General features: G+C 39.8%; 1 protein-coding gene across 3 annotated transcripts in view; it reads right to left on the reverse strand.

Annotated features, from left to right (window-relative positions):
* The window catches only part of kif13b (kinesin family member 13B), a 304,005-nt gene that overhangs the window by 67,891 nt on the left and 212,102 nt on the right, over positions 1 to 24,012 (reverse strand). For all 3 annotated transcript variants that reach the window (XM_062968806.1, XM_062968805.1, XM_062968807.1), the window contains exons 16-26: positions 23,752 to 23,942; positions 22,468 to 22,678; positions 19,693 to 19,855; positions 16,393 to 16,539; positions 13,543 to 13,692; positions 11,755 to 11,883; positions 8,558 to 8,728; positions 6,382 to 6,539; positions 4,585 to 4,717; positions 2,224 to 2,370; positions 195 to 224 (exon numbers count right to left, since the gene is read on the reverse strand). In XM_062968806.1, coding sequence (XP_062824876.1) covers positions 195 to 224; positions 2,224 to 2,370; positions 4,585 to 4,717; positions 6,382 to 6,539; positions 8,558 to 8,728; positions 11,755 to 11,883; positions 13,543 to 13,692; positions 16,393 to 16,539; positions 19,693 to 19,855; positions 22,468 to 22,678; positions 23,752 to 23,942 — 1,630 coding nt within the window. The remainder of the gene's footprint in view (positions 1 to 194; positions 225 to 2,223; positions 2,371 to 4,584; positions 4,718 to 6,381; positions 6,540 to 8,557; positions 8,729 to 11,754; positions 11,884 to 13,542; positions 13,693 to 16,392; positions 16,540 to 19,692; positions 19,856 to 22,467; positions 22,679 to 23,751; positions 23,943 to 24,012) is intronic.

Raw genomic sequence — 24,012 nt, forward strand, 5'->3', positions numbered from 1 at the left:
TATGGCCACTAGAAATACTCTCTGTATTCATTATCTAACCAAGCTTCTCAGTGTTCTTTGCTCAACAAGGAAGATTTTTCAATATGGAGGTCATGTATGAACTCTCTTTATAACTCTTAGTAAAGGTAGAGCAGGACAACATAATCAAAAAATATGTATGTTTTTCAAGGGAAGAATAAGAGTCGTTTATTTACCTGGTAGCTGTCCATGTCATCATCATCTTCCTGAGAAAAAAAAATCAAATGATAATTAAATAACTTTTTACAAACAATTCCTCAGACATTTCTTTTCCATCACTTGATCCGTGGCAACTGGAGAGGGCAAGGATAAAACCTGAGACCTTTTTCCAGGAAAAAGGAGTGGACACAAATATAATTTTCATTTTATATTATTTGTTTACCTCATTTATACCCCGCCTTTCTCTACCGGGGGGGGGGGGGGGGGGGGGAGGGACATGGGACGGGACTCAAGGTGGCTTACAAGTGGCATTAATACAGTGCCTTAAAACATACAACTTAGATATAAAATAAAATTAGATTAAAATTACTACATACAAAATAGCATAATTAAAATACATTCCAGTGCTAAGCACGCCATCCAAGATCAAAGTCTAAGGCTGTTCCGTGATCAAATCAAATTGCCCAAATTCCCGATTGGAGATTATTGCACTGTACTATTTTTTCAAAGGCCGGCTCCCAAAGCTAGAGGTTGCTAAAGGCTAGGAGGGAGGGGGCTGATCTGATATCACTACGGAAGAAAGTTCCACAGCCGAGGGGCCACCACTGAGAAGGTCCCATCTCTCGTCCCCACCAGTTGCGCTTGCAAAGAAGGTGGGACTGAGAGAAGTGCCTCCCTAGACGATCTTAATCTCTGAGGTGGTTAATAGGGGGAGATACGTTCAGACAGGTAGACTAAGCCGGAACCATTTAGGGCTTTATAGGCTAAAGCCAGTAATTTGAATTTTGCTCGGAAGCAAATTGGCAGCCAGTGGAGCTGATGCAACAGGCGGGTGGTATGTTCCCTGTACACCGCTCCATTGAGCAACCTGGATGCCACCCGTTGGACCAATTGGAGCTTCCAAACAGTCTTCATAGGCAACCCCACATAGAGCACGTTGCAGTAATCTATACGGGATGTAACCAGAGCGTGGACCACTGTGGCTAAGTCTTACTTCCCAAAGTATGGGCACAACTGGCGCATAGATATTAGTTGTGCAAAAGCTCTTCTGGCCACCGCTGAAACCTGGGGTTCTAGGCTCAGCGATGAATCCCAGATCACTCTCAAGTTATGAACCTGTATGTTCAAGGGGAATGTAACCTCATCTGTAACGGATTGGCCTACCTTGCAGGGTTGGTGTGTAAAGGCAGTTCAAGGCCTTGCTTGGAAAAGCTAAGCCAAGCAGGGGGAGGAGTGATCAGGCATGTATGGAAGTGCAGTCTGATTGGTTGATGAAATTGGAGGAAGTTGCTTAGCAACAGGAGGTAGGCGGGACCAGAGAGACGGTAAGAGCTATTCAGTCAGAGAGTTAGTCAGATAGGGTTTGGTGTTTGAAGAGCTAGGTAGTGGAGTTTTGAAGAAGAAGAGTTTGGGAACTGTTAGTGAGAAACCTCTTTGAGGAAAAAGTTATATTAGTCTTCAGGGAGAAGTGCTAAGAATTGTAGTGAGCCTCTAAGTGTTAGAGTGCTTGTGTTTAGAGTCTCTGGAAAAGAAAACTCAAAGATTTAAAAAGTCTGTTTATATTCCTTTGTGAGGGAACATATTTTAAGGAACTCTAGTAAAAGACTCATTCTCTGTTTAAGTAACCAGCCTGTGATTTTATTGCAACCAATATGCAACCTTTTTATTCAAGTACAAATAAACAACGAATTTCTGTTTTACTTCACCTCAAGTGTTTGTGTGTCTTCCTGTTTATCATAATAAAGAGGTGGCCTGTCTGCTTATTAACTTATTAACTGCTTATTATATTTGGTGGCAGCAAATGGCCTTGCCCGCTGTAGTTTCGGCCACATCCTCTATACCATCCAACACAGGCTGTAACCTTATACCCTGTTTGGCCTTGCAACTGACCATGAGGACCTCTGTCTTGTCTGGATTCAATTTGTTTGCTTTCACCCAGACTGTCACAGCTTCCAAGGACCGGTTCAGGACCTGAACAGCTTTCTTAGTAGCAGGTAAAAAGGAGTGATTGTGGCAGTTAGCTTAATAAATGAGTGACTCTTTTACCTGATGATTCTCGTGACTTTTAGGTGACTTAATGTTCCTGATCTGGACGCAACCCACTCCAATAGATAGAATGGATTCTTCTATGAGAGGCAACGTTCCCGATTCTTGCACAGACTTCACTTCCACTTGAATTCTACGCGATTGTCCCTGGAGAAGAAGGCAATTGGGTGAGGAACACAAATAGAAAGGACATTTAGACTGTTATAGACCGACCTCTACTGGCAACAGATGAGAAGACAAGAGCACTTTACAAAATACAGTCATCCTTCTACATTTACAGTTCTAAAGTGTTATTTCCTGTTTAATTGTGTGGTCCTTACTTTGAAAGTAGTTCTACTCCAGAAACTTTGCTTTTGTGGCTGCCACAAACTAGGCTGAATTGGTTGAGACTCAATCATGAGAAATTCATTGGAAAACTATAGAAAAATGTGATATAGCAGGATGTCCCACAAAAACAAAGTTTTGGCAGTTTATTAAACTTTCCCCATGTTTTTATGATAGAAGCAATTAGGAAATGACATTTATAACCCAGGAACAAAAATCGTGTTACATAGTGCTATTATTATTATTATTATTACAGCCAGTAAGTGGAACTATTTGGGGCCGGGCTGTGGCGCAGCTGGCTAGTAACCAGCTGCTATAAATCACTACTAACCGAGAGGCCATGAGTTCGAAGCCTGGGTCGGGTTAAGCCTCCGACCATTTAAAAAAAAAAAATAGCCCCGGCTTGCTGTTGACCTATGCAGCCCCGAAAGACAGTTGCAACTGTCAAGTAGGAAAAATTTAGGTACGCTTTATGCGGGAGGCTAATTTAACTAATTTACAACACCATAAAACTGCCAGCAAAACACGAGGAAAAGAATGACGAAGAACAGCCACCAGTGGACGGTGAAGCAACAGCTCCCCCTGTGGCCGGAATCGTGAAGCTGGAAAGATGTTAAATGCCTCTGTGTCTGTCCAAAAACTGAATGTTGTTTGTCTGTTGGCATTGAATGTTTGCCATATATGTGTTCACTGTAATCTGCCCTGAGTCACCTTCGGGGTGAGAAGGGCGGAATATAAATACTGTAAATAAATAAATAAATAAATAAATATTTGGTTCATGAAACCAAACCCTAGATACTTCTAAGAGCACTATTTTCTATTTTTGAGGCTACTTTGTCCCATGATTAGCATGACCAAAAGCAGAAGTGTTGCTCTATAGTATCATTTAAAAGAAGTAGAGTGGAAAAGAATGGGGAGATTGTAGATTAATAATAATAATTATTATAACAACAAGATGAGTACACAGCAAACAAAATCACAGCTCGGAAAACATACAACAACCCTAAGATTACTATGCTGGCTGTTATATTGGATCACACCTCGGACACTTCCCAAGTGTCTAGGACTGTATATATAGTGTATATATCAGTGTATATATCGGCGAATAATGTGTGCAGATCCAAGTAGGGTGGCCTTTTGCAGCTGACTGATGGTAATTTTGTCAGGGCCAATGGTGTTTAAGCACAGGCCAAGGTCTTTAGGCATTAAGCCCAGTGTGCCGATCACCACTGGGACCTCCTTGAATGGCTTGTGCCAGTCTTTGCAGTTCAATCTTTAAATTCTTGTATCGTGTCAGCTTTTCCAATTGTTTCTCTTCAATCCTGCTGTTGTCTGAGATTGCAACATCGACGATCCATACTTTGTTTTTTAACACAATTGTGAGTACTTGGCTTCAAAACTATGTCCGTCTGAATTCGGAAGTCCCAGAGTAATTTGACATGTTCATTTTCTGTAACTTTTTCAGGATGATGATGATGATGATTATATTTATTTATACCCTGCTTTATGTCTCCCAAATAAGACTCAAAGCGGCTTTTTGTTTATATGTGTGTGCCTTGCTTTTGCCTCTCTGCTTTGTTATTTTTAGTACTTATTTAGGTGTCACCTTGCTGGAGTAGACAGCATCTAGTTGTGCAGTTTTTTGAGTTTTACACTTGTGTGTTTTATTCTTTTTTGTTGAATTTTTTTTATTGTGCCAGAGGTGAATTGAGGCAAGTCCCTTCTAATGTGAGAGAAATGGCCATCTTCAAAGACATTGCCCAGGGATGCCCGGATGTGTTACTATCCTGCGGGGGGATTCTCTCTTATCCACATACGAGAAGCTAGAGCTGACAGACGGGAGCTCACCCTGTCTCGCAGATTCAAACCACCAACCTTCAGTTTGGCAGTTCAGCCGGCACAAGGGTTTAAGCTATTGCGCCACCACGGTTCCAGGTTTGTTGAATAAAAATTATTTTTAAAAATTATAAAGATATATTAGAATAATAAGATTACAATAGAATAGAACAACGGTATTGGATAACTCCTGCAATTTACCTGCCTGAGTTGAAAGATGCCACCTGTGTGCACGTCCTTGGCTGGAATCACCTCGACAGGGCAATATTCCCCGTTCTCATTGAGCTCCAGAATCTGAACCCACAACTCCACTTTGCGCGTGACCTCACTCCACCTGCAAAAAAGACAGATACACAACTTAGTAATATGTGAAAAAGAATCATTCAGTTTATTCACTCTGCTTTGGGAATGTTCAAAATCATGAGGGGTATGTCTACATCAGTGGTTCCCAACGTTTTTTTGACCAAGGACCACTTTGACCAGGGACCACTCTCCAACATTAGTGCCAAAAGGGTTACGAATCAGTTTTTGCTCAACTTTAGATTCGATTTGGTTATTTGTGTGCTGATTTAGAAAACTGCACTGGATAGACCACATCACCTCTAGTTTCTGATACATAACATATGCCATTCAGTAGTCTCCATCTGCTCGCCTACAGAAAACCATAGAACTGATGTGGTTTATCCAATGCATTTTTCTGAATCGCCACACAAATAACTATAAATGAAGACACCAAGGCGCCACATTGAACAGCTCCACTCAGTTGGAGGGAGGAGGAGGAGAAGCAGCAGACAGGAGGCTTGTTGTCACACCTTTCGTGGGGAGTCAGCCTCTCTCCTCCCGACATCCCCGTTGCTTCGGCACTCTAAGACAGTTTCATGAGACCAGACAATCTTGTTGCTACAGTGTAGTAACGGTGAGGCTGCAGACCATATTTTAGTTCTTAGGGGCCACTGGTGGTCCATGGACCACAGGTTGGGAACCACTGGTCTACATGGTAGAATTATTATAGTTTAACTTTAACTGCAATGGCTCAATGCTATGGAATCTTGGGAGTTGCAGTTTGGAGAGGCAGCAGCCCTTTTTGGCAGAGAAGGCTAAAGACCTTGTAAAATGACATCTCCTTTGATTTCTTAGTTGTGAACCGTGATTCTTCTTCTTCTTCTTCTTCTTCTTCTTCTTCTTCTTCTTATTATTATTATTATTATTATTATTATTATTATTGGGTTGCTGTGGGTTTTTCGTGCTGTATGGCCCTGTTTCAGTAGTATTCCCTCCTAACGTTTCACCTGCATATATGGCAAGCATCTTCAGAGGTTTGTTCAGAGGTCTGTTGTAAATGAGATAAGTGAAATGTATATATATTTGAGAAATGTCTAGGGTTGGAGAAAGAACCCCTGTTTGTTTGAAGCAAGTGTGAAGCAAATTCCACAGATACATATATACAATCCACTTTTCTCATTTCCAACACACCTTTGGACGAAGCTCTGAAAATGTCAGTCACAGATGCAGGTGAAACATCAGGAGGGTATGCTACTGAAGCATGGCCATACAGCCCAAAAAACTCACAGCAACCCAGTGATTCAGGACATGAAAGCCTCTTGGGCCTCTTAAAATCCAGGTAGGCTCATATAACTCCTTACATGAGCCTACCTGGATTTTTAGTGTCTTAAGGAGTATCTACACTGTAGAGTTAATGCAGTTTGACAACACTTTTAACAGCCATGGGTCAATACTATGGAATCATAGCAGCTATAGTTTGGTGAGGGATGAACCAAAGACCTTGTAAAGCTATAAGTCTTCTGATTCCATAGCATTGAGCCATGGTAGCTAAAGTGATGTCCAACCCCACTCATTCTAAATTGAAAATGCATTACTTGAGTGGCATTTGAATTACTGGGTAGGTACCACTCTCCTCAAAATTCTATACAGAGTTTCTGTGCTTTTCAACAAAAGTCGTCATTCATTCATTTACAAGTCAATTGGCACCACTCTTACTTGTCCCGGAGGCTTCGTGTTTTGGCCTGGATGATTCCCAGGTCCCACAGAGCTGGGTTTTTGCAAGTGTCGCTTTGCTTGTGCCCATAAACCTCAATGGCCAAAGCACCGTCGGAAAGATACTCCATAAAATCATCCGTAATGTTGACAGACAATTCCTAGTTCAGAAAAAAAAGATAAATCATGTCATTAATTCTGTTTCTAACTCTAGTTGTCTACAGGCTTCTCCCACATCTATATATGTAAAAGGGCAATGGAATCATGGCACCGGACAAAACAACTAAACTAAACGCCCCACAACCTCGAAAATCGACAGCACAACCTCTCATCCACGCCTCTATATTCATACAACAAAAAGAAAAGTAAAATTAAGTCCTAGCCACAGCAACGCGTGGCCGGGCACAGCTAGTTTTGTTATATAATAATAATAATAATAATAATAATACAGTAGAGTCTCACTTATCCAATACTCGCTTATCCAACGTTCTGGATTATCCAATGCATTTTTGTAGTCAATGTTTCAATACATTGTGATATTTTGGTGCTAAATTCGTAAATACAGTAATTACTACATAGCATTACTGCGTATTGAACTACTTTTTCTGTCAAGTTTGTTGCATAACATGATGTTTTGGTGCTTAATTTGTAAAATCATAACCTAATTTGATTTTTAATAGGCTTTTCCTTAATCCCTCCTTATTATCCAACATATTCGCTTATCCAACATTCTGCCGGCCTGTTTATGTTGGATAAGTGAGACTCTACTGTAATAACAAACTGTTATTATTATTGTAATAATTCACTTCTAAGATGCACTTTCTACCCATATATACATGTCTAAAAGTAGGTTGTGTCTTAGAATCAGAGGTATGGCTTACATATTTCTTTGTTGGCAATGAAATTATAGTGTGTCTTATAATCAGTGGTGTCTTTGAAGAAATGTAATATATGTAGACTCACTTTACTGAGGGTCATGTTTAAATTTATTGTTTTTTCTAATTTGGATTTTTTATTATAATAAGTATGTTATTGTCATTTTATACTTTTGATATTAACTGAAGTAGTTGTGGCATTGAATGTTTGCCGTTTATATGTATGTTAACTGCCCTGAGTCCCTCTGGGGAGAGAGGGCAGTCTAGAAATAAAGTTATTTATTATTATTATCACTTTTCTCTCTGTTTCAGAAATCTACACCATATAAATGTTAAAATAGCTCAGTGGACTAAACTGCTAAGCTGCAGAAAATCCTGCCAACTGAAAGGGTCCGGTTGAGCACTCGCCACTAACCCCAACTCCCTGCCCATCTAGCACGTCGAAAGCAGAAATGCGAGTAGATAAATAGGTACTGCTTTAAAAAGTGGGGAGGTTATAAAAGGTGCTCATAAGGCTCATAATTTGATCTGGAGGACGGCTAAGGATGACAAAGCTCCTCGGCATGGAAGATGGAGTGGCAGAACCCACCCCCCATGGCCAGAGTTCAGCTCAGCTTCCAGATGCCAGAAATGGAAAAGATGGGGAAAGCCTTTACCTCTGTCTATGTATTGTCAGTCCTTGTTAACTGTATAAAGGCATTGAATGCTTGCCATATATATGTACCTGTAATTGCCCTGAGTCCCCCCGGGGAGATAGAGAGGCATATAAAGTATATTATTATTATTATTATTATTATTATTATTATTATTATTATTATTATTTTAATTATTATTATTATTAATAATAAAATAATAATAATAATAATAATAAACTACGCAAGTGGGAAACAGGAAAAAAGTACTAGGCCTACTAAAATAATAATTTATAAGCAGTATATATGCACATTTGGTGATTCCCAGATAAGCATCCACAATTACCTAATATTTCCCGAAAGGGGTCCCACTTTTCAACCAATTCCACTTTCTGACACTGCTTTGATCCCAAAGTCATCAAATAAGCAGAAGAAACCTATCTGTATTTCTGTTGTTGCTGTTATATCTGGTAACTGAATATCTTTAAACTATGCATATCCAAAACAACAAAATAAGACATACAAAGTTTACTGATGGAGAAGGATGCTGGGATTCCTACTCACTAAACATAACATTTTTGGGTGAAATAATAACAGAAAAAATATCTAAACTATCCTACATGTGCATGTTGCTCTTCCTAATACAATCATAACAAACAAAACCCAAATTACATTGCAATGGTCGAAGACGACCATGCACCGCGGCTCCTTGCTGACGGGCGAGAGAGAGGGGTCCATCTCGGGGGCCACCGTCACGGGTTCCATTTGATCCCAGAAAGTGTACTTGCAGAAGACAAAGTTGGAGAGGTGCTGAGGCAAACCAGTGGCCTGGAGGATTTTAATCTAGGAGGAGCAGAACACACACAGGAAATAATGTTTTAATTGAAACAAGTCAAAGAAATGGCATCATAAAACAACACCCTTAAATGCTTATCAATAATTATTTAATCGTAGTAAAGTCAGCAGGAACCTCATGAAAAAAATAACAAAAATTCTATTTAAAAAAATTCATCTAGGAATTTCTGGGTTTTCTGTTTTCTGTCACAACATGGTATCCTTCTGGGACGCCTCGTGGGAATGGGTCTCATAGGTACTGTTTTACAATGGCTCCAGTCCTTCCTAGAAGGTATTGTTGGGAGACAACTGCTCGGCCCCGCAACCATTATTTAGTGGGGTCCAGCAGGGCTCAGTTCTGTCCCCCATGTTGTTTAACATATACATGAAGCCGTTGGGAGAGATCATCCGGAGTTTTGGAGTTCGATGTCATCTGAACGCAGATGATGTCTGTAAAGAAGTCCGGCAGGACTGAGGGGGGAAAACCTTTTAGATCCCACCGCTTGCTGCCAAATTGTGGAGAAGTCAGGCAGGGGGGAATCTTTTTATCCCACCGCTGCCACCAATTTGTAAAGAAGTCCGGCAGGACTGAGGCTCTTTCAGACAGGGGGGGAAACCTTTTAGATCCCACCGCTGCCACCAGATTGTGGAGAAGTCAGGCAGGGGAGAATCTTTTTATCCCACCACTGCCACCAAATTGTGGAGATCTCAGGCAGAGGGGAATTTTTTTTCCGTCTTTAGATGGTAGCGTAACTTAGTTTAGAATATGTGTGACAGAGGCTTGGATGTTGGAGAACATTAAAAAGTTTATTCAGGCACAGAGCTTAATAGTTACAATGTTGTTTCTCAGAGTTACACTTTCTTAATCAGTTGCAAATATAGCCTATGATGAATCCACTTTCAAAATACTTTCTCCTTTCCTTGAGTAGTTAAACATTTTTCTTCTCTTACAACCAAAGCTATCAACTGATCACTTTGGATCTAACTGGGATTGCTTCCCCTTACCACTCAGACTCTATGAATAAACCCAAACAAGTCACTTAACTTGCTTAATTTGACACAAATAGAGATCTGAGCTTCCCTGGTTTCCCTAACCTGGAACCAGTGTCTTCCCTGTGACTCAGATCACAGACTAAACTGTTTTTTAAAACATTCCCTCCTTTTCCTCCAAACGGCGGTTGGCTCCGCCCTTGTTACTATGGCAACCTGCCTCGGAATGCTGAGCTGGCTACCATCCCCCACGCACTGGTAACTAATACTTATCCTTTTTAAACATAGTTAAACATGACTTTTAAAACGAAATTAAACATGACATCTATAAATCAAAATGTCCAATTCTATTACTCCTTTCCACCTGCTGCTAAGGAGGCTGTTCAGGTCCTGAACCAGTGTTTGGCTGCTGTGACAGTCTGGATGAGAGCGAACAAATTGAAATTGAATCCAGACAAGACAGAGACACTCCTGGTTAGTCGCAAGGCTGAACAGAGTGTGAGGTTACAGCCTGTGTTGGACAGGGTTACACTCCCCCTGAAATCACAGATTCGCAGCTTGGGAGTTCTCCTGGACTCATTGTTGAGCCTTGAACCCCAGGTTTCAGTGGTGGCCAGGGGAGCTTTTGCACAATTAAAACTTGTGTGCCAGTTGCACCCGTACCTTGGCCACAGTGGTCCAAGCCATAGTTACATCCCAAACAGATTACTGCAACACGCTCTATGTGGGGTTGCTTTTGAAGACTGTTCGGTAGCTTCAAATGGTCTAATGGGCAGCAGCCAGATTGCTCACCGGAGAGGGGTACAAGGACCTTTTGTGCCAGCTCCAGAGTTGTGCTAGAGAGCACAATTCAAAGTGCTGGCTTTCGTCTATAAAGCCCTAAACGGTTCCGGCCCAGCTTACCTGTCCGGACGTATCTCTCCTTATGAAACATCTTGACTCTGCTCTCGGTCCTGCCTCCCTCGCGGGTGTGATTGGTGAGGATGAGAGACAACATGGGGGACATGCGGGACCCCACAATGGTTGCGGGTCAAGTAGGTGTCCCCCAACAACACCTTCTGGGCCCGACCCTCCAGGAAGGACAGGAGCCACTGCAGAACAGTCCCTGCTAGCCCCATTCCTGCAAGGTGTCCCAGAAGGATATCGTGGTCAATGGTATCGAAGGCCGCTGAGAGGTCCAGCAGAACCAACAGGGACACACTCTCCCTGTCCAATTCCCGGCTAAACCTTTTTGGATTATATATCTTCTTTTTCTATTCTTGATTTCTAGATGCTTTTTATATGTTTTTTTTTAGGATAAACTGTTTATTTTTATTCCTGGACTCTTGTGTGGTGCAGCTGGATGGCCTTCTGTCAGGGGTGCTTTGAATGTGATTTTCCTGCTTATTGGCAGAAAGGGGTTGGACTGGATGGCCCACTAGGTCTCTTCCAACCCTAAGATTTTATGAATCTGGAAGCTGGAAAATGTTAAATTATCTCTGTGTAGGTCTATTTGTTGTATATCTAATGGCATTGAATGTTTGCCATGTATATGTGTATTGTAATCCGCCCTGAGTCCCCTTCAGGGTGAGAAAGAAGGGCGGAATATAAATACTATAAATAAATAAATAAACAAATACCGTTTATACTCGAGTATAAGCCGACCTGAATATAAGCCGAGGCACCTAATTTTACCACAAAAACTGGAAAACTTATTGACTCGAGTATAAGATGAGGGTGGGAAATGCAGCAGCTACGGGTCAAATTAAAAAATAAAAATAGATATTAATAAAATTGCATTAATTGAGGCATCAGTAGGTTAAATGTTTTTGAATATTTATATAAAACTGTAATTTAAGATAATAATAAGACTTAAATAAGATAAGACTGTCCAACTCTGAATACCTATATACTCAAGTATAAGCCGACCTGAATAGAAGCCGGGCAGGACCCTCACTTGAGTATAAGCCGAGGGGAGCTTTTTCAGCCCTAAAAAAGGGCTGAAATACTAGGCTTATACTCGAGTATATACAGTTTATATGATACTTTTTGGAACGAAGACTCACCATGCACACTAACTTGTTTTCCTGGAGGTCGTTCTCAGAGAAGCTCTCCATGCTGTCCTCACCTCCGGCGATGCGCTCCCCGATCTCTCCACTCACACGCACCACTTCCACATGCAAACGGCCAGCAACCTAATGGGGGAAATACATACATCCAGAAGTCCAAACACCTCCAAAACCAAAACCTTTGGCTCGTTTATTCCTCAGATGTTCAGTTTTTTAAAAACCTACTGTATATACTCAAGTATAAGCCAACCCGAATATAAGCCGAGGCACCTAACTTTACCACAAAAACACTGGGAAAACATTGACTCCAGTATAAGCCGAGATACCAATAAAATTACATTAATTGAGGCATCAGTAGTTTAAATGTTTTTGAATCTTTACATCAAACTGTAATTTAAGATATGACTGTTCAACTCTCATTAAATCATTATTTTCATCTTCTTCAGTGTAAATGTGCTTATGTATCCTTTTAATAATAATAGAGTGAAATAATTAATGTCATAATAATAATAAAAAATGCAGTAAAATAATAAATGTAATAAATAGAGTAAAATAAAAATGTATTAATAATAATAAAAATAGAGTAAAATAAATGTAAAAGTAACAATAATAGAGTAAAACAATAAATGTAATAATAATAATTAATAGAGAAAATAATAAATGTAACAATACCAATAATAATAGAGAAAAATAATAAATATACCATATATACTTGAGTATAAGCCGACTGGAATATAAGCCCACCAGGACCCTCACCCGAGTATAAGCCGAGGAGGGTATTTTTCAGTCCTAAAAAAGGGCTGAAAAACTAGGCTTATACTCAAGTATATACAGTATGTTGTTGTTGGGCTTGTCCCTATATTGAGCCGCCCTGAGACCCTTCGGGGAGATGAAGACAGGATACAAAAATAAAGTTGTTATTATTTATTTATTTATTTATTTATTTATTTATTTCTCTCTTTTTGCTACCAGCTGTTTACTTCTGTCTTTGAAGTGTTTGATCTTTTGATTCTCAGGTCTTTGCTTTTTCTTAGAACTTCTCAAGTCCTCCGTCATTTTCAGATAAATGTCTCACACAAGAAAAACTTTTATATGCAAAAAATGAGGTTAATTAATCCCTACAATATGAATAAACTGAACATTAACTTTGTTTTATTGATCTAATTTTATCAATGAACCATGTTAAGTCTCGTAATCTTAAAAAAATTATTCATTTTAACACTACATCTCCCAGAATCCCCCAACCACCATAGCCGTTTTGGCTAAAACTTCTGGGAGTTGTAGTCCAAAAATGCTACTTTCATGACCTGTAGCCATTGGTTGAATGGATATAGAATTGCCAATAAAATAACTCATGCTAATTGAGGTTTTATTGGTATAATTGTTTTATTGTTTTATCATTGATATTTGATTGTTTTATCGGGCTAGGCCCCATGTAAGCCGCTCCAAGTACCTTCGGGGAGATGGGGCAGGGTATAAAAATAAAGTTATTATTATTATCATTATGGATTGGTTCTAGAATTATTAAATAGGAGAACAATGAGAAGAAACAGGTTTGAAATATGAATGGGATATCACTCCATTTTTGGTCAAAAACCAATTATTACAAGTCGTAAAATTATGTCACCAAAAGAAATCATAGAATAAGGCTTTGGTGGGCGCTCAGAACTTGCATGCGGTATAAGACATTTGGTTATGATCAGGAAGTAGAAAATCAATTGTAATTGGGCACTCAGTTGTAATTCTCAAATAATTAGGTAAAAGCACAATCTTTGGAAGATTCACCTCTCCTTTCTGATTGATGATGGGCACCGCATATTGAAGTTTGACGTCATAGAAGAGGGACTCAAGGAAGACGTTGGCGACGCCAATGAGGCTGTGGTTCTCCTGCTCATCGTAGAAGGGATCCGTCCGCTTGAAATAAGACCTACTTGCCTTTGGCAGAAGGAAAGAGAGAAAGAAAAGAAGCAACTAAGGTTACCTTTCCCTTGTGTTTTTGGAATTATCAGTGTTTCCCTTCTTGGAGCATCTAGAGCAGTCCTGGCCAACCTAACCTTCAATATGCAATACTATTTAGTGATTAATGATCAGGATTAAGCTCCTAAACATTAGCAGCCTAGCTCACTGTTGACCTAAGCAGTTCAAAAGACAGTTGCATCTGTAGAGTAGAAAATTTAGGTTCCACTTTATGCAGGGAGGCTAATTTAACTAATTTACGACACCACAAAAATAAAAACTTCCATAAAAACTTCCAGCAGCATGTGGAAAGGAATGAGGAAGTACTACCATCAAGGACTTGGTGTCACAAGTTGACGATGAAGCAGTAGCTCCCCCTGTGGTCAGAATCGAGCATACCCTCATGAAGCCGGAAGCTGGAAAATGTTAAATTGCCTCCCACCCACAGGAGAAAAACAGGATAGAAATGGGGTTGTTGTATGTCTTTCGGGCTGTGTGGCCATGTTCCAGAAGTATTCTGTCCTGACGTTTCGCCCACATCTATGGCAGGCATCCTCAGAGGTTGTGAGGTATGGAGGATGCCTGCCATAGATGTGGGCGAAACGTCAGGACAGAATACTTCTGGAACATGGCCACACAGCCCGAAAGACATACAACAACCCTGTGATCCCGGCCATGAAAGCCTTCGACAACAGGATAGAAATGAATTATTATTATTATTAATAATAATAATATGTCTAATGGCATTGAATGTTTGCCCTGTATATGTGCATTTTAATTTGCCCTGAGTCCCCTTCAGGGTGAGAAGAGTGGACTATAAATACTGTAAATAAATAAATAAATAGTCTTCTTAAAAGATATTTATATACTGTTTTCTATCTAGCTAAATATTCCTGGGTGACAAAAAAATAAAATGAACTTGACCGATTTAAACAATGTACAGGTAGCCATCCACATTTACAGGTTTTAACTTCTCCCAATTTGGTTAATATAGTATTGCGAAGAATCTCTAGCTCCTCTGGTGTCACGAATACTTTTTAAAACATTTGAAAGGTTCCTTTATTCCATTTTCAGTGAGACAGGTTGCATTAGGGTCTCTCAGAGAAAGAAGGTACAGTAGAGTCTCACTTATCCAAGCTAAACGGGCTGGCAGAAGCTTGGATAAGCGAATATCTTGGATAATAAGGAGGCATTAAGGAAAAACCTATTAAACATCAAATTAGGTTATGATTTTACAAATTAAGCACCAAAACATCATGTTATACAACAAATTTGACAGAAAAAGTAGTTCAATATGTAGTAATGTTATGTTGTAATTACTGTATTTACGAATTTAGCACCAAAATATCACGATATATTGAAAACATTGACTACAAAAATGCCTTGGATAATCCAGAACCTTGGATAAGCGAGTGTTGGATAAGTGAGGCTCTACTGTATTTACACCTATATTATATTTGTATTTTATATAAATACTGTAAATAAATAAATATTGGAGGTTGATCACAGAGTTGCAGAAGAGGACCTAGGAATTCCTAGAGAAGCGTTCTTTTTGGTCTTTAAAAAAAGGAAATTTGTTTTTATTAGTGTTTTTTCCTCTTTGACAGAGGAGACTGAGCCCCTAACCTCATCAAATGTGAAAGGCTCACTGTAAATGATAACAATGGCTTTAAAATGCTGGACCACTCCAACAACTATCATGTCAGACTACACAGAGAAGCCATTGAAATCCACAAGCATGTGGACAACTTCAGCAGAAAGGAAGAAACCTTGAAAATGAACAAAATATGGCTACCAGTATTTAAAAAAACTCTAAAATCAAAACAGTAGATGGGAAGCAACACTCTGAGGACAGAGGAGCCCCAAGGACGGCTAATGACTGAACAAAAGATGCCCTTCAGGCAGGAGACAAACCTTTCCAATGCTAATTAGGGTGATTAACTGAAACATTAATGCTAGCTTCCAACTGACAAAAGACTCTTGTCACACCCTGGACTCTCCACAGATATGTATTTTTTTCCTTTCCTTGCCTAGTTTATCCATGTCTCACAAGCTCTGAAGATGCCTGCCATAGATGTGGGCGAAACGTCAGGAGAGAATACTTCTGGAACATGGCCACACAGCCCGAAAGTCATACAACAACCCTGTGATCCCGGCCATGAAAGCCTTCAACAACACAATGGCTTTAAAAGGCTAAAAAAGCACCATTAAACAACAGCTTACAAAATAAAAAGAAGACATATTCAAATGATGTAAAACCATGCATGTTTGGTGGTTGATTTAAAACCAGTTAGAACCCAAAGGCATTTAGTAAACAAGTGTGATTTCACTTGGTGACACAAGGACAGGAACACTACTACCAATGGGACTTTTAAGGTCCTCTCCCATGTCCTCCCATAGCAAATTTCTCCAACTGACGGTACAAAAGGAGGGCTTCATCAGTAAACCTCATAACCTGTCGCAGGAATAGATAGTAAAATCTTCTCCGTCAAATTCTGAGGTCCCAAGCCAAGTAGGGCTTTAAATGTCATTAACAGCACCATGAATTAATATTGAAAGCATACCGACTACTGCTTCCATCATCCCCATGACATTAGCCAGATGGGTTTATGAGATCCTGGGGGCTACAATACCAAAAAAGGGACTTTTTGAGATGCTGGAAGAACTTCCTCCACGTACCACGTTGTCTTCCTCGCAGTCCTTCCATTCCTGGTAAAGGTCCCTCATGTCGACGAGCCGGTTTTCTAGTTTCTCCAGGGACCAGATCTGTTTGCCTTTGCCTTTCCGTCTCACTTGAATGGCTGGCTCGCTGAGAACGGCACCTCGCTGCCGGGGGAAAAAATCAGAAATACAACAATGGAACCGAGACACCATTGGTGTTGTCTCTATCAGCACAATAAGTCCCAAATAAGCAGCTATGCTTTTTCTTCTTCCCCTTACAAGATTACAAGTGTTGTGCATGGTCATAATTTACTGTATATACTCGAGTATAAGCCTAGTTTTTCAGCCCTTTTTTAAGACTGAAAAAGCCCCCCTTGGCTTATACTTAGGTGAGGGTCCTGGTTGGCTTATATTTGGGTCAGCTTATACTCGAGAATATATGATACATTTATTATTTTTCTCTATATTATTGGTATTATTACATTTATTATTTTTCTCTATTATTGTTGTTACTATTACATGTATTTTACTCTATTTTTATTATTATTAATACATTTATTATTTCACTCTGAATTTATTATTATTACATTTACTATTTTACTCTATTTATTATTACATGTATTATTTTCCTGTATTATTATTATCAACACAACGACGTTGTATTGCATAGCAAACAAGATAGATATGCTGGATTTCGTTTCGCAAAACCACAAGTCGAACACTTCCCAAGTGTCTAGGACTGTGTGATGTATTTTCTGATGATGTGTGCAGATCCCAGTAGGGTGGCCTTTTGCAGTTGGCAGATGGTGATTTTGTCAATGTCTATTGTTTCCAAATACCGGCTGAGATCTTTTGGCACAGCACCCAGTGTGCCCATCACCACCGGGACCACCTGTACTGGTTTCTGCCAGAGTTTTTGAAGTTCAATCTTGAGGTCCTGATTATTACATGTATTATTTTACTCTATCATTATTAAAAGGATACATAAGCACATTGACATTGAAGATGATGAGAATAATGATTGGATCAGAGTTGGACAATCTTATCTTAAATTTGAGCTTTATGTAAATATTCAAAAAGATTTAACCTACCGATGCCTCAATTAATGTCATTTTATTGGTATCTATTTTTATTTCTGAAATTTACCACCCTTGGCTTATACTGGAGTCAATGTTTTCCCAGTTTTTTTTGGTGGTAAAATTAGGTGCCTCGGCTTATATTCGGGCTGGCTTATACTCGAGTATATACGGTACCTATATGTGTTGGTAAGCCAGTTCATGATGACATCAATACCTAAGAGGGTGCCAGCCACTTGCTACAGTAGGCATGGGCAAACTTTGGTTTTCCAGTATTTTGGACTTCAACTCCGACAATTCCTAACAGCCTATCGGTTGTTAGGAATTGTAAGAGTTGACGTCCAAAACACCTGGAAGGCCAAAGTTGGCCCAAGCCTGTAGCTCAGAGATGATGCACTCATGGAGCTGAAAGAAGGACCATCTAATTCAGAGGTGTCAAACTTGTGGTCTTCCAGATGTTTGGGCCTCTATCTCCCAGAAGCCCTAACCAACTTATTCAATGGACAGGAATTCTGGGAGCTGAAGTCCAAAACACCTGGAGGGTCACAAGTTTGACACCACATGCAAGCAATTGCTGAAGAACTCTTACTATCAACAAGTTCCTCATAATGTTCAGTCAAAATCTATTCTTGACTTGGCCTTGCTCTCTGAGGCAGCAGAAAGAAAGCCTGTCTCTCCTCTCCTTTGTTTGGGATGCTTAAAAAGTTCAATGGTTTCACACCGAAGTCTTCTTAACCACGGATTCAATATCCAAGGTTTCACTTACTGTATATACTCAAGTATAAGCCTAGTTTTTCAGCCCTTTTTTTAAGACTGAAAAAGCCCCCCTCGGCTTATACTTGGGTGAGGGTCCTGGTTGGCTTATATTTGGGTCAGCTTATACTCGAGAATATATGGTACATTTATTATTTTTCTCTATTATTACTGGTATTATTACATTTATTATTTTTCTCTATTATTGTTGTACTATTACATTTATTTTTATTATTATTATTATTAATACATGTATTATTTCACTCTGATATTATTATTATTGCATTTATTATTTCACTCTATTTATTATTACATGTATTATTTTACTCTATTATTATTATTAAATACATAAGCACATTTACACTGAAGATGAGAATAATGATTTGATCAGAATTTGGACAGTCTTATCTTAAATTTGAGCTTTATGTAAGTATTCAGAAACATTTAACCTACTGATGCCTCAATTAATGTAATTTTATTGGTATCTATTTTTATTTCTGAAATTTACCACCCTTGGCTTATACTGGAGTCAATGTTTTCCCACTTATTTTGTGATAAAATTAGGTGCCTCGGCTTATATTCGGGTCGGCTTATATTTGAGTATATCAGTACTTACACTCCCAATCTGGAAGTGTTTGCGAGTCTTTCCGTTAGTGTAATTCTATGGTATGCTTCCAACCAAAGTATAGTTAAATATAAAGTTCAAGTACCAACAAGGCGATCTTGGAACGGATATATGATTATGGGGGTCATGTTGCATTAATCTCGGATTTTGGGACTCCCTTTTCATGAGGCCGGGCTGTGATGCAGGCTGGTTAGTAGCCAGCTACAATCAATCACTATGACCAAGAGGTCATGAGTTCGAGGCCAGCCCTTGTCGGAGTGAGCACCCGACCATAAAAATAAAAAATAGCCCTGCTCGTTGTTGACCTAAGCAACCCGAAAGATAGTTGCATCTATCAAGTAGGAAATTTAGATACCACTTATATGTGGGGAGGCTAATTTAACTAATTTACGACACCATACAAATCGTGCAGCAGCGTTTGGAATGAGGAAGTCGGCATCACAATGGATGATGAAGTAGCAGCTCCCCCTGTGGCCGGAATCGAGCATACCCTCAGGAAGCTGGAAAAGGTTAAATCGCCTCTGTGTCTGTCTCTGTCTCTATGTTCATATGGAATTGAATATTGAAAATACACTGTGATCCGCCCTGAGTCCCCTTCAGGGTGAGAAGGGCAGAATATAAATACTGTAAATAAATGAAATAAATAAATATTATATCCAACACATCTCTACCTGAGTGATGTCAGAAAGCCTAGCTACCTCACTGTTCAACCTTAACTACTGAACTTTTATGAACCTCACATTTGCATGCATGCAATTATCATTTTTGGGGAAAGAGAGGATCATTAGCCCGGATTTCTACATACACAGGACCTCTTCTCTTTAATAGACAACAAACAGAACTGAACAAGTCCAGGTGCCTCACCTTTCGGTTTGCGTTAAGGCTCGAGGCCGGGATCTGCAGGGTGACCTTGTACTCCGTCCGCTTGTCCATCTCTTCGGCTATGAAACTGGCTTCGCGTGTGTACAGGTTGGCCTTCATGATCTGCTCTCTCAGTTTCCTGAGGCTGTAGCTCAGCATTTCTTCTCTTTTGGGGGGCAGAGAAAAGGAAAGAATTTCAGCTCAGAGGATTCGCAAGACAGGACTTTCCAGTAAATGTTTGTTTTGCTTTGGTGGAGAAATCTGGAAATTGTGTGTGTGGCTTTTTGCAGGGTGTGAGTGCCTTAGCAACGCTGCAGAATGTTATGTGGCCTGAATCCTCTAACAGAGAGAATTTAACAAAACTATTCATGGCCTCGCCAAGGACAGAAGTGACTTGGCACCATTTGGTGCCATGCTGTTCCTAGTTTTTTTTTTGCTACCAGCTTGCCAAACAATGGTACAGATGTCAGTCATGTACTGTGTGGGGTTGTGTTCATCCACAATAACAAGACTGTTGGTCTGCCGTCAGCTGGGTGTCTGTCCCCAGGCTGATGGGTTCTGGAGTCATCGTGGACAAATGTTAACATCTGCCCAGAGGTACAAAACTGTAGTGATATTAGTGACCACATTAAGATTCTTATTTCTTTGCAATTGCTTTGCAATTTGAGACAGGAAAGAACTAAGTTGAAAACCAACTCTCTGTTTACGAAGTTCTCAAAGCTATAGAGCAGGCATGGGCAAACTTGGGCCCTCCAGGTGTTTTGGACTTCAACTCCCACAATTCCTAACAGCCGATAGGCTGTTAGGAATTGTGGGAGTTGAAGTCCAAAACACCTGGAGGGCCCAAGTTTGCCCATGCCTGCTATAGAGACAATGGGTAATGTACTATGTAACCTTCATTGAGTCCATTGAGTTGAGTTGACCTTGCCCCAAGGTAAGGGCCCTGTATATACAGTAGAGTCTCGGTTATCCGAGATAAAGGGGCGGGCCCAATCTCGGATAACCAAACTGCTTGGATTGCCGGGAGGCCCTATTATCTCTCCTGGCAATCCGGTTAAGGGAAATGCCTGTGAGTGCTGCTGCCTAGCAATGCTCACGGGCGCTTCCCAAGCGGTGAGGGCTCGCTGAGAGACGTCTCCCTGGATCTCCCTTCACCAGGCCCTTGCTGGAGGAAAGAGTTTCCTCCAGCAAGGGCCTGGCCGAGGAAACCCCGTGGCACGCTCCTTGTCTCTTGGAGGGACAGGCCCTTGGTGGAGCAAGGGCCTGTCCGTCCAAGAAACGCCCCGCGCGCCCCGAATCTCCCTCAGCCAGGCCCTTGTTGGAGAAAACCTTTTTCTCCAGCAAGGGCCTGGCCGAGGGAGATTTTACAAATTAAATTTTAAATTAAATTAGATTTTAAATTCTAAATTAAATCTAAATTAAATTAGATTTTATGATTTTACAAATTAAGCACCAAAACATCATGTTTTACAACAAATTTGACAGAAAAAGCAGTTCAATACACAGCAATGTTATGTAGTAATTACTGTATTTACGAATTTAGCACCAAAACATCACAATGTATTGAAAAGATTGACTACAAAAACATTGACTACTAAAAGGCAGACTGTGTTGGATAATCCAGAATGTTGGATAAGCGAATGTTGGTTAAGTGAGAATCTACTGTAGTTGTTATATTCCAGAAACTTCATTTTTGTGGCTGCCACAGACTATGTTGAATTGGTTGAGACTCTGAGATATTCAGTGAAAAACTATAGCAAAATGTCCTATAGCAGGGTGTCCCACAAAAACGAAGTTTTCGCAATTTAACAAACTTTTCCCATGTTTTAATAATAATAATAATAATAATAATAATAATAATAATAATAATAATAAACTTTATTTATATACCGCCCTATCTCCCGGATGGGATTCAGGGCGGTTTCCAATCATAAAAACAACACATAAATATATATAAATATAGCTCCTAAAAGCCCATTTTGGGGAGAGAAATATAGCTCCTAAAAACCCATTTTGGAGGGAATTAATCTGACCTCAGAAATATAAATATGGGCCCAGAAAGACCATTTTTGGGGTTCAATCTGACCCTTAAAAACCCATTTTGGGGAGGTAAACATACCCCATAAAGTCCATTTTGGGGTTTGAATTTGACCCCTAAAAGCCCATTTTGGGGAGATAAATATAGCTCCTAAAAGCCCATTTTGGGGGGAATTAATCTGACCTCAAAAATATAAATATGGGCCCAGAAAGACCATTTTTGGGGTTCAATCTGACCCTTAAAAACCCATTTTGGGGAGGTAAACATACCCCTAAAAGTCCATTTTGGGGTTTGAATTTGACCCCTAAAAGCCCATTTTGGGGAGATAAATATAGCTCCTAAAAGCCCATTTTGGGGGGAATTAATCTGACCTCAAAAATATAAATATGGGCCCAGAAAGACCATTTTTGGGGTTCAATCTGACCCTTAAAAACCCATTTTGGGGAGGCAAACATACCCGTAAAAGCCCATTTTAGGGAGATAAATATAGCTCCTAAAAGCCCATTTTGGGGGGATAAATACAGCTCTTAAAAGCCCATTTTGGGGGGAATTAATCTGACCACAGAAATATAATTAATATGGGCCCAGAAAGACCATTTAATAGAACCAATTAGGAAATGACATTTATAACCCAGGAACAAAAATTGTGTCACATGGTGTAATCAAATCCTCAAAAGTCAACCCCACAAAGAGGAAAATCCAGCTGGTTCTGAGCCCTGCTGAATATTCTCGTCACACACCTCTCTTCGGACCATTGCCGCAGCCGCTGCTGAGCGCTGGGAGAGTGGAAGGAGAACCGATCCATGGCCCGGTAGTGCTGCTTCTCTGGAGAGAGGCGCCTTCGAAGCTGCTCCAACTCGTGTTCGTACATCAGCCTTTGCCTCTCTAAGGCAGACCGCTTCTCCTCTTCGTGCTGCTGTTCCAGGCTTTGCAAAATGGACTGCATAGGATCTAGGCAATAAAAAAAGGGGTGTAACTTTAAATTATTATTATTTCCTTCAAAAGTAAGAATTCATCATTTCAAAAACGTTCTTCTCTGTTGGAAAGAGTGTCAAACAGTTTTTTCCCGTTTTCGTACCGCAAGACTTTCTTTGCAGAAAATTCGTTTCTTAGAAAAATTTGTTTTTTGTGTTTTAAAAATGTGCCAAAATATTGATTTTAATGTAAAAACCTTATTTGTGGAGATATAAAATCAAAATGAATTCCTGAAAAAAGGAACAAAACAAAATACAACAACAAAACACACAGGGGTCCATCATCTTCTTGATGGGTTTTGCCCACTTTTTCGCACTGCAAGACTTTTTTTGCAGAAAATTCGTTTACTCAGAGAAATTTGTTTTTTGTGTTTAAAAATATGCCAAAAATTGATTTTAATGTAAAAACCTTATTTGTGGAGAAATAAAATCAAAATGAATTCCTGAAAAAAGGAACAAAACAAAATACAACAACAAAAAACACCGTGGTCCATCATCTTCTCAGCTTGATGGGCTGAGATCAGGTCTGTGGAATCAGAGTTGGAAGCCCTTCTGGATGGAGCTGGAGTTGGTAAAATGTACTAATTCTTACTTAATAAAAATATATAACATTATAACAATATATGGTGTGTGTGTGCTTACTACTTGTACAATAGATATGGAATTACGTGAAATGACTATTGGAATGGCCCAGATTAAGATTGTGAATAGCACGGCTAATAGTGAAGGTATTCTGTTGAATGTTTAAACGGTTTTCATGTATTTTATAATTCTGTTGTAAAATGTTTACTTTAATTGTACATTGTTTTTAAGGCATCTGATACTTGCCACCTCGAGTCCCCTCCAGGGTTGAGAAAGGCGGGATATAAATGTCGTAAATAAATAAATAATAAATAAATACTGCTATCCTGTGCAATTCTTGCAATGCAAGATAATGGCAACTTGCTGTCATGATGATGGGCAACATGACACAACCACTGGAATCACACAATTGTGATGTCTTGGCTTGGATTGTGCCTTCCTGAAACAAGACCATCCTTGTCTTCTTACCATTGCCACCCAGCGCTTTCATGGTCACCTCCATCTGGGCATATTCATAGCTGAAGCTAATCTCGCTGGATACTTCGCTGGAGCTGTCGCCATCTAAATCCAGCTGCTCTGAGCTGTTGCTTCCTTTCATTGAGCTGTCTTTGTCTTCGTCCTCCGTTTCTACTTTCTTCTTCTTTTTTGGCAAATTCAGCCTGGAAGAGGGAATGGAAATGTTAAGGTAAATTGGCATGTTGACTTTTGATTAATCAACAAACTAGTAGT

Source organism: Anolis carolinensis, chromosome 1 (genome assembly GCF_035594765.1).
Source record: "Anolis carolinensis isolate JA03-04 chromosome 1, rAnoCar3.1.pri, whole genome shotgun sequence".
Taxonomy (NCBI): domain Eukaryota; kingdom Metazoa; phylum Chordata; class Lepidosauria; order Squamata; family Dactyloidae; genus Anolis; species Anolis carolinensis.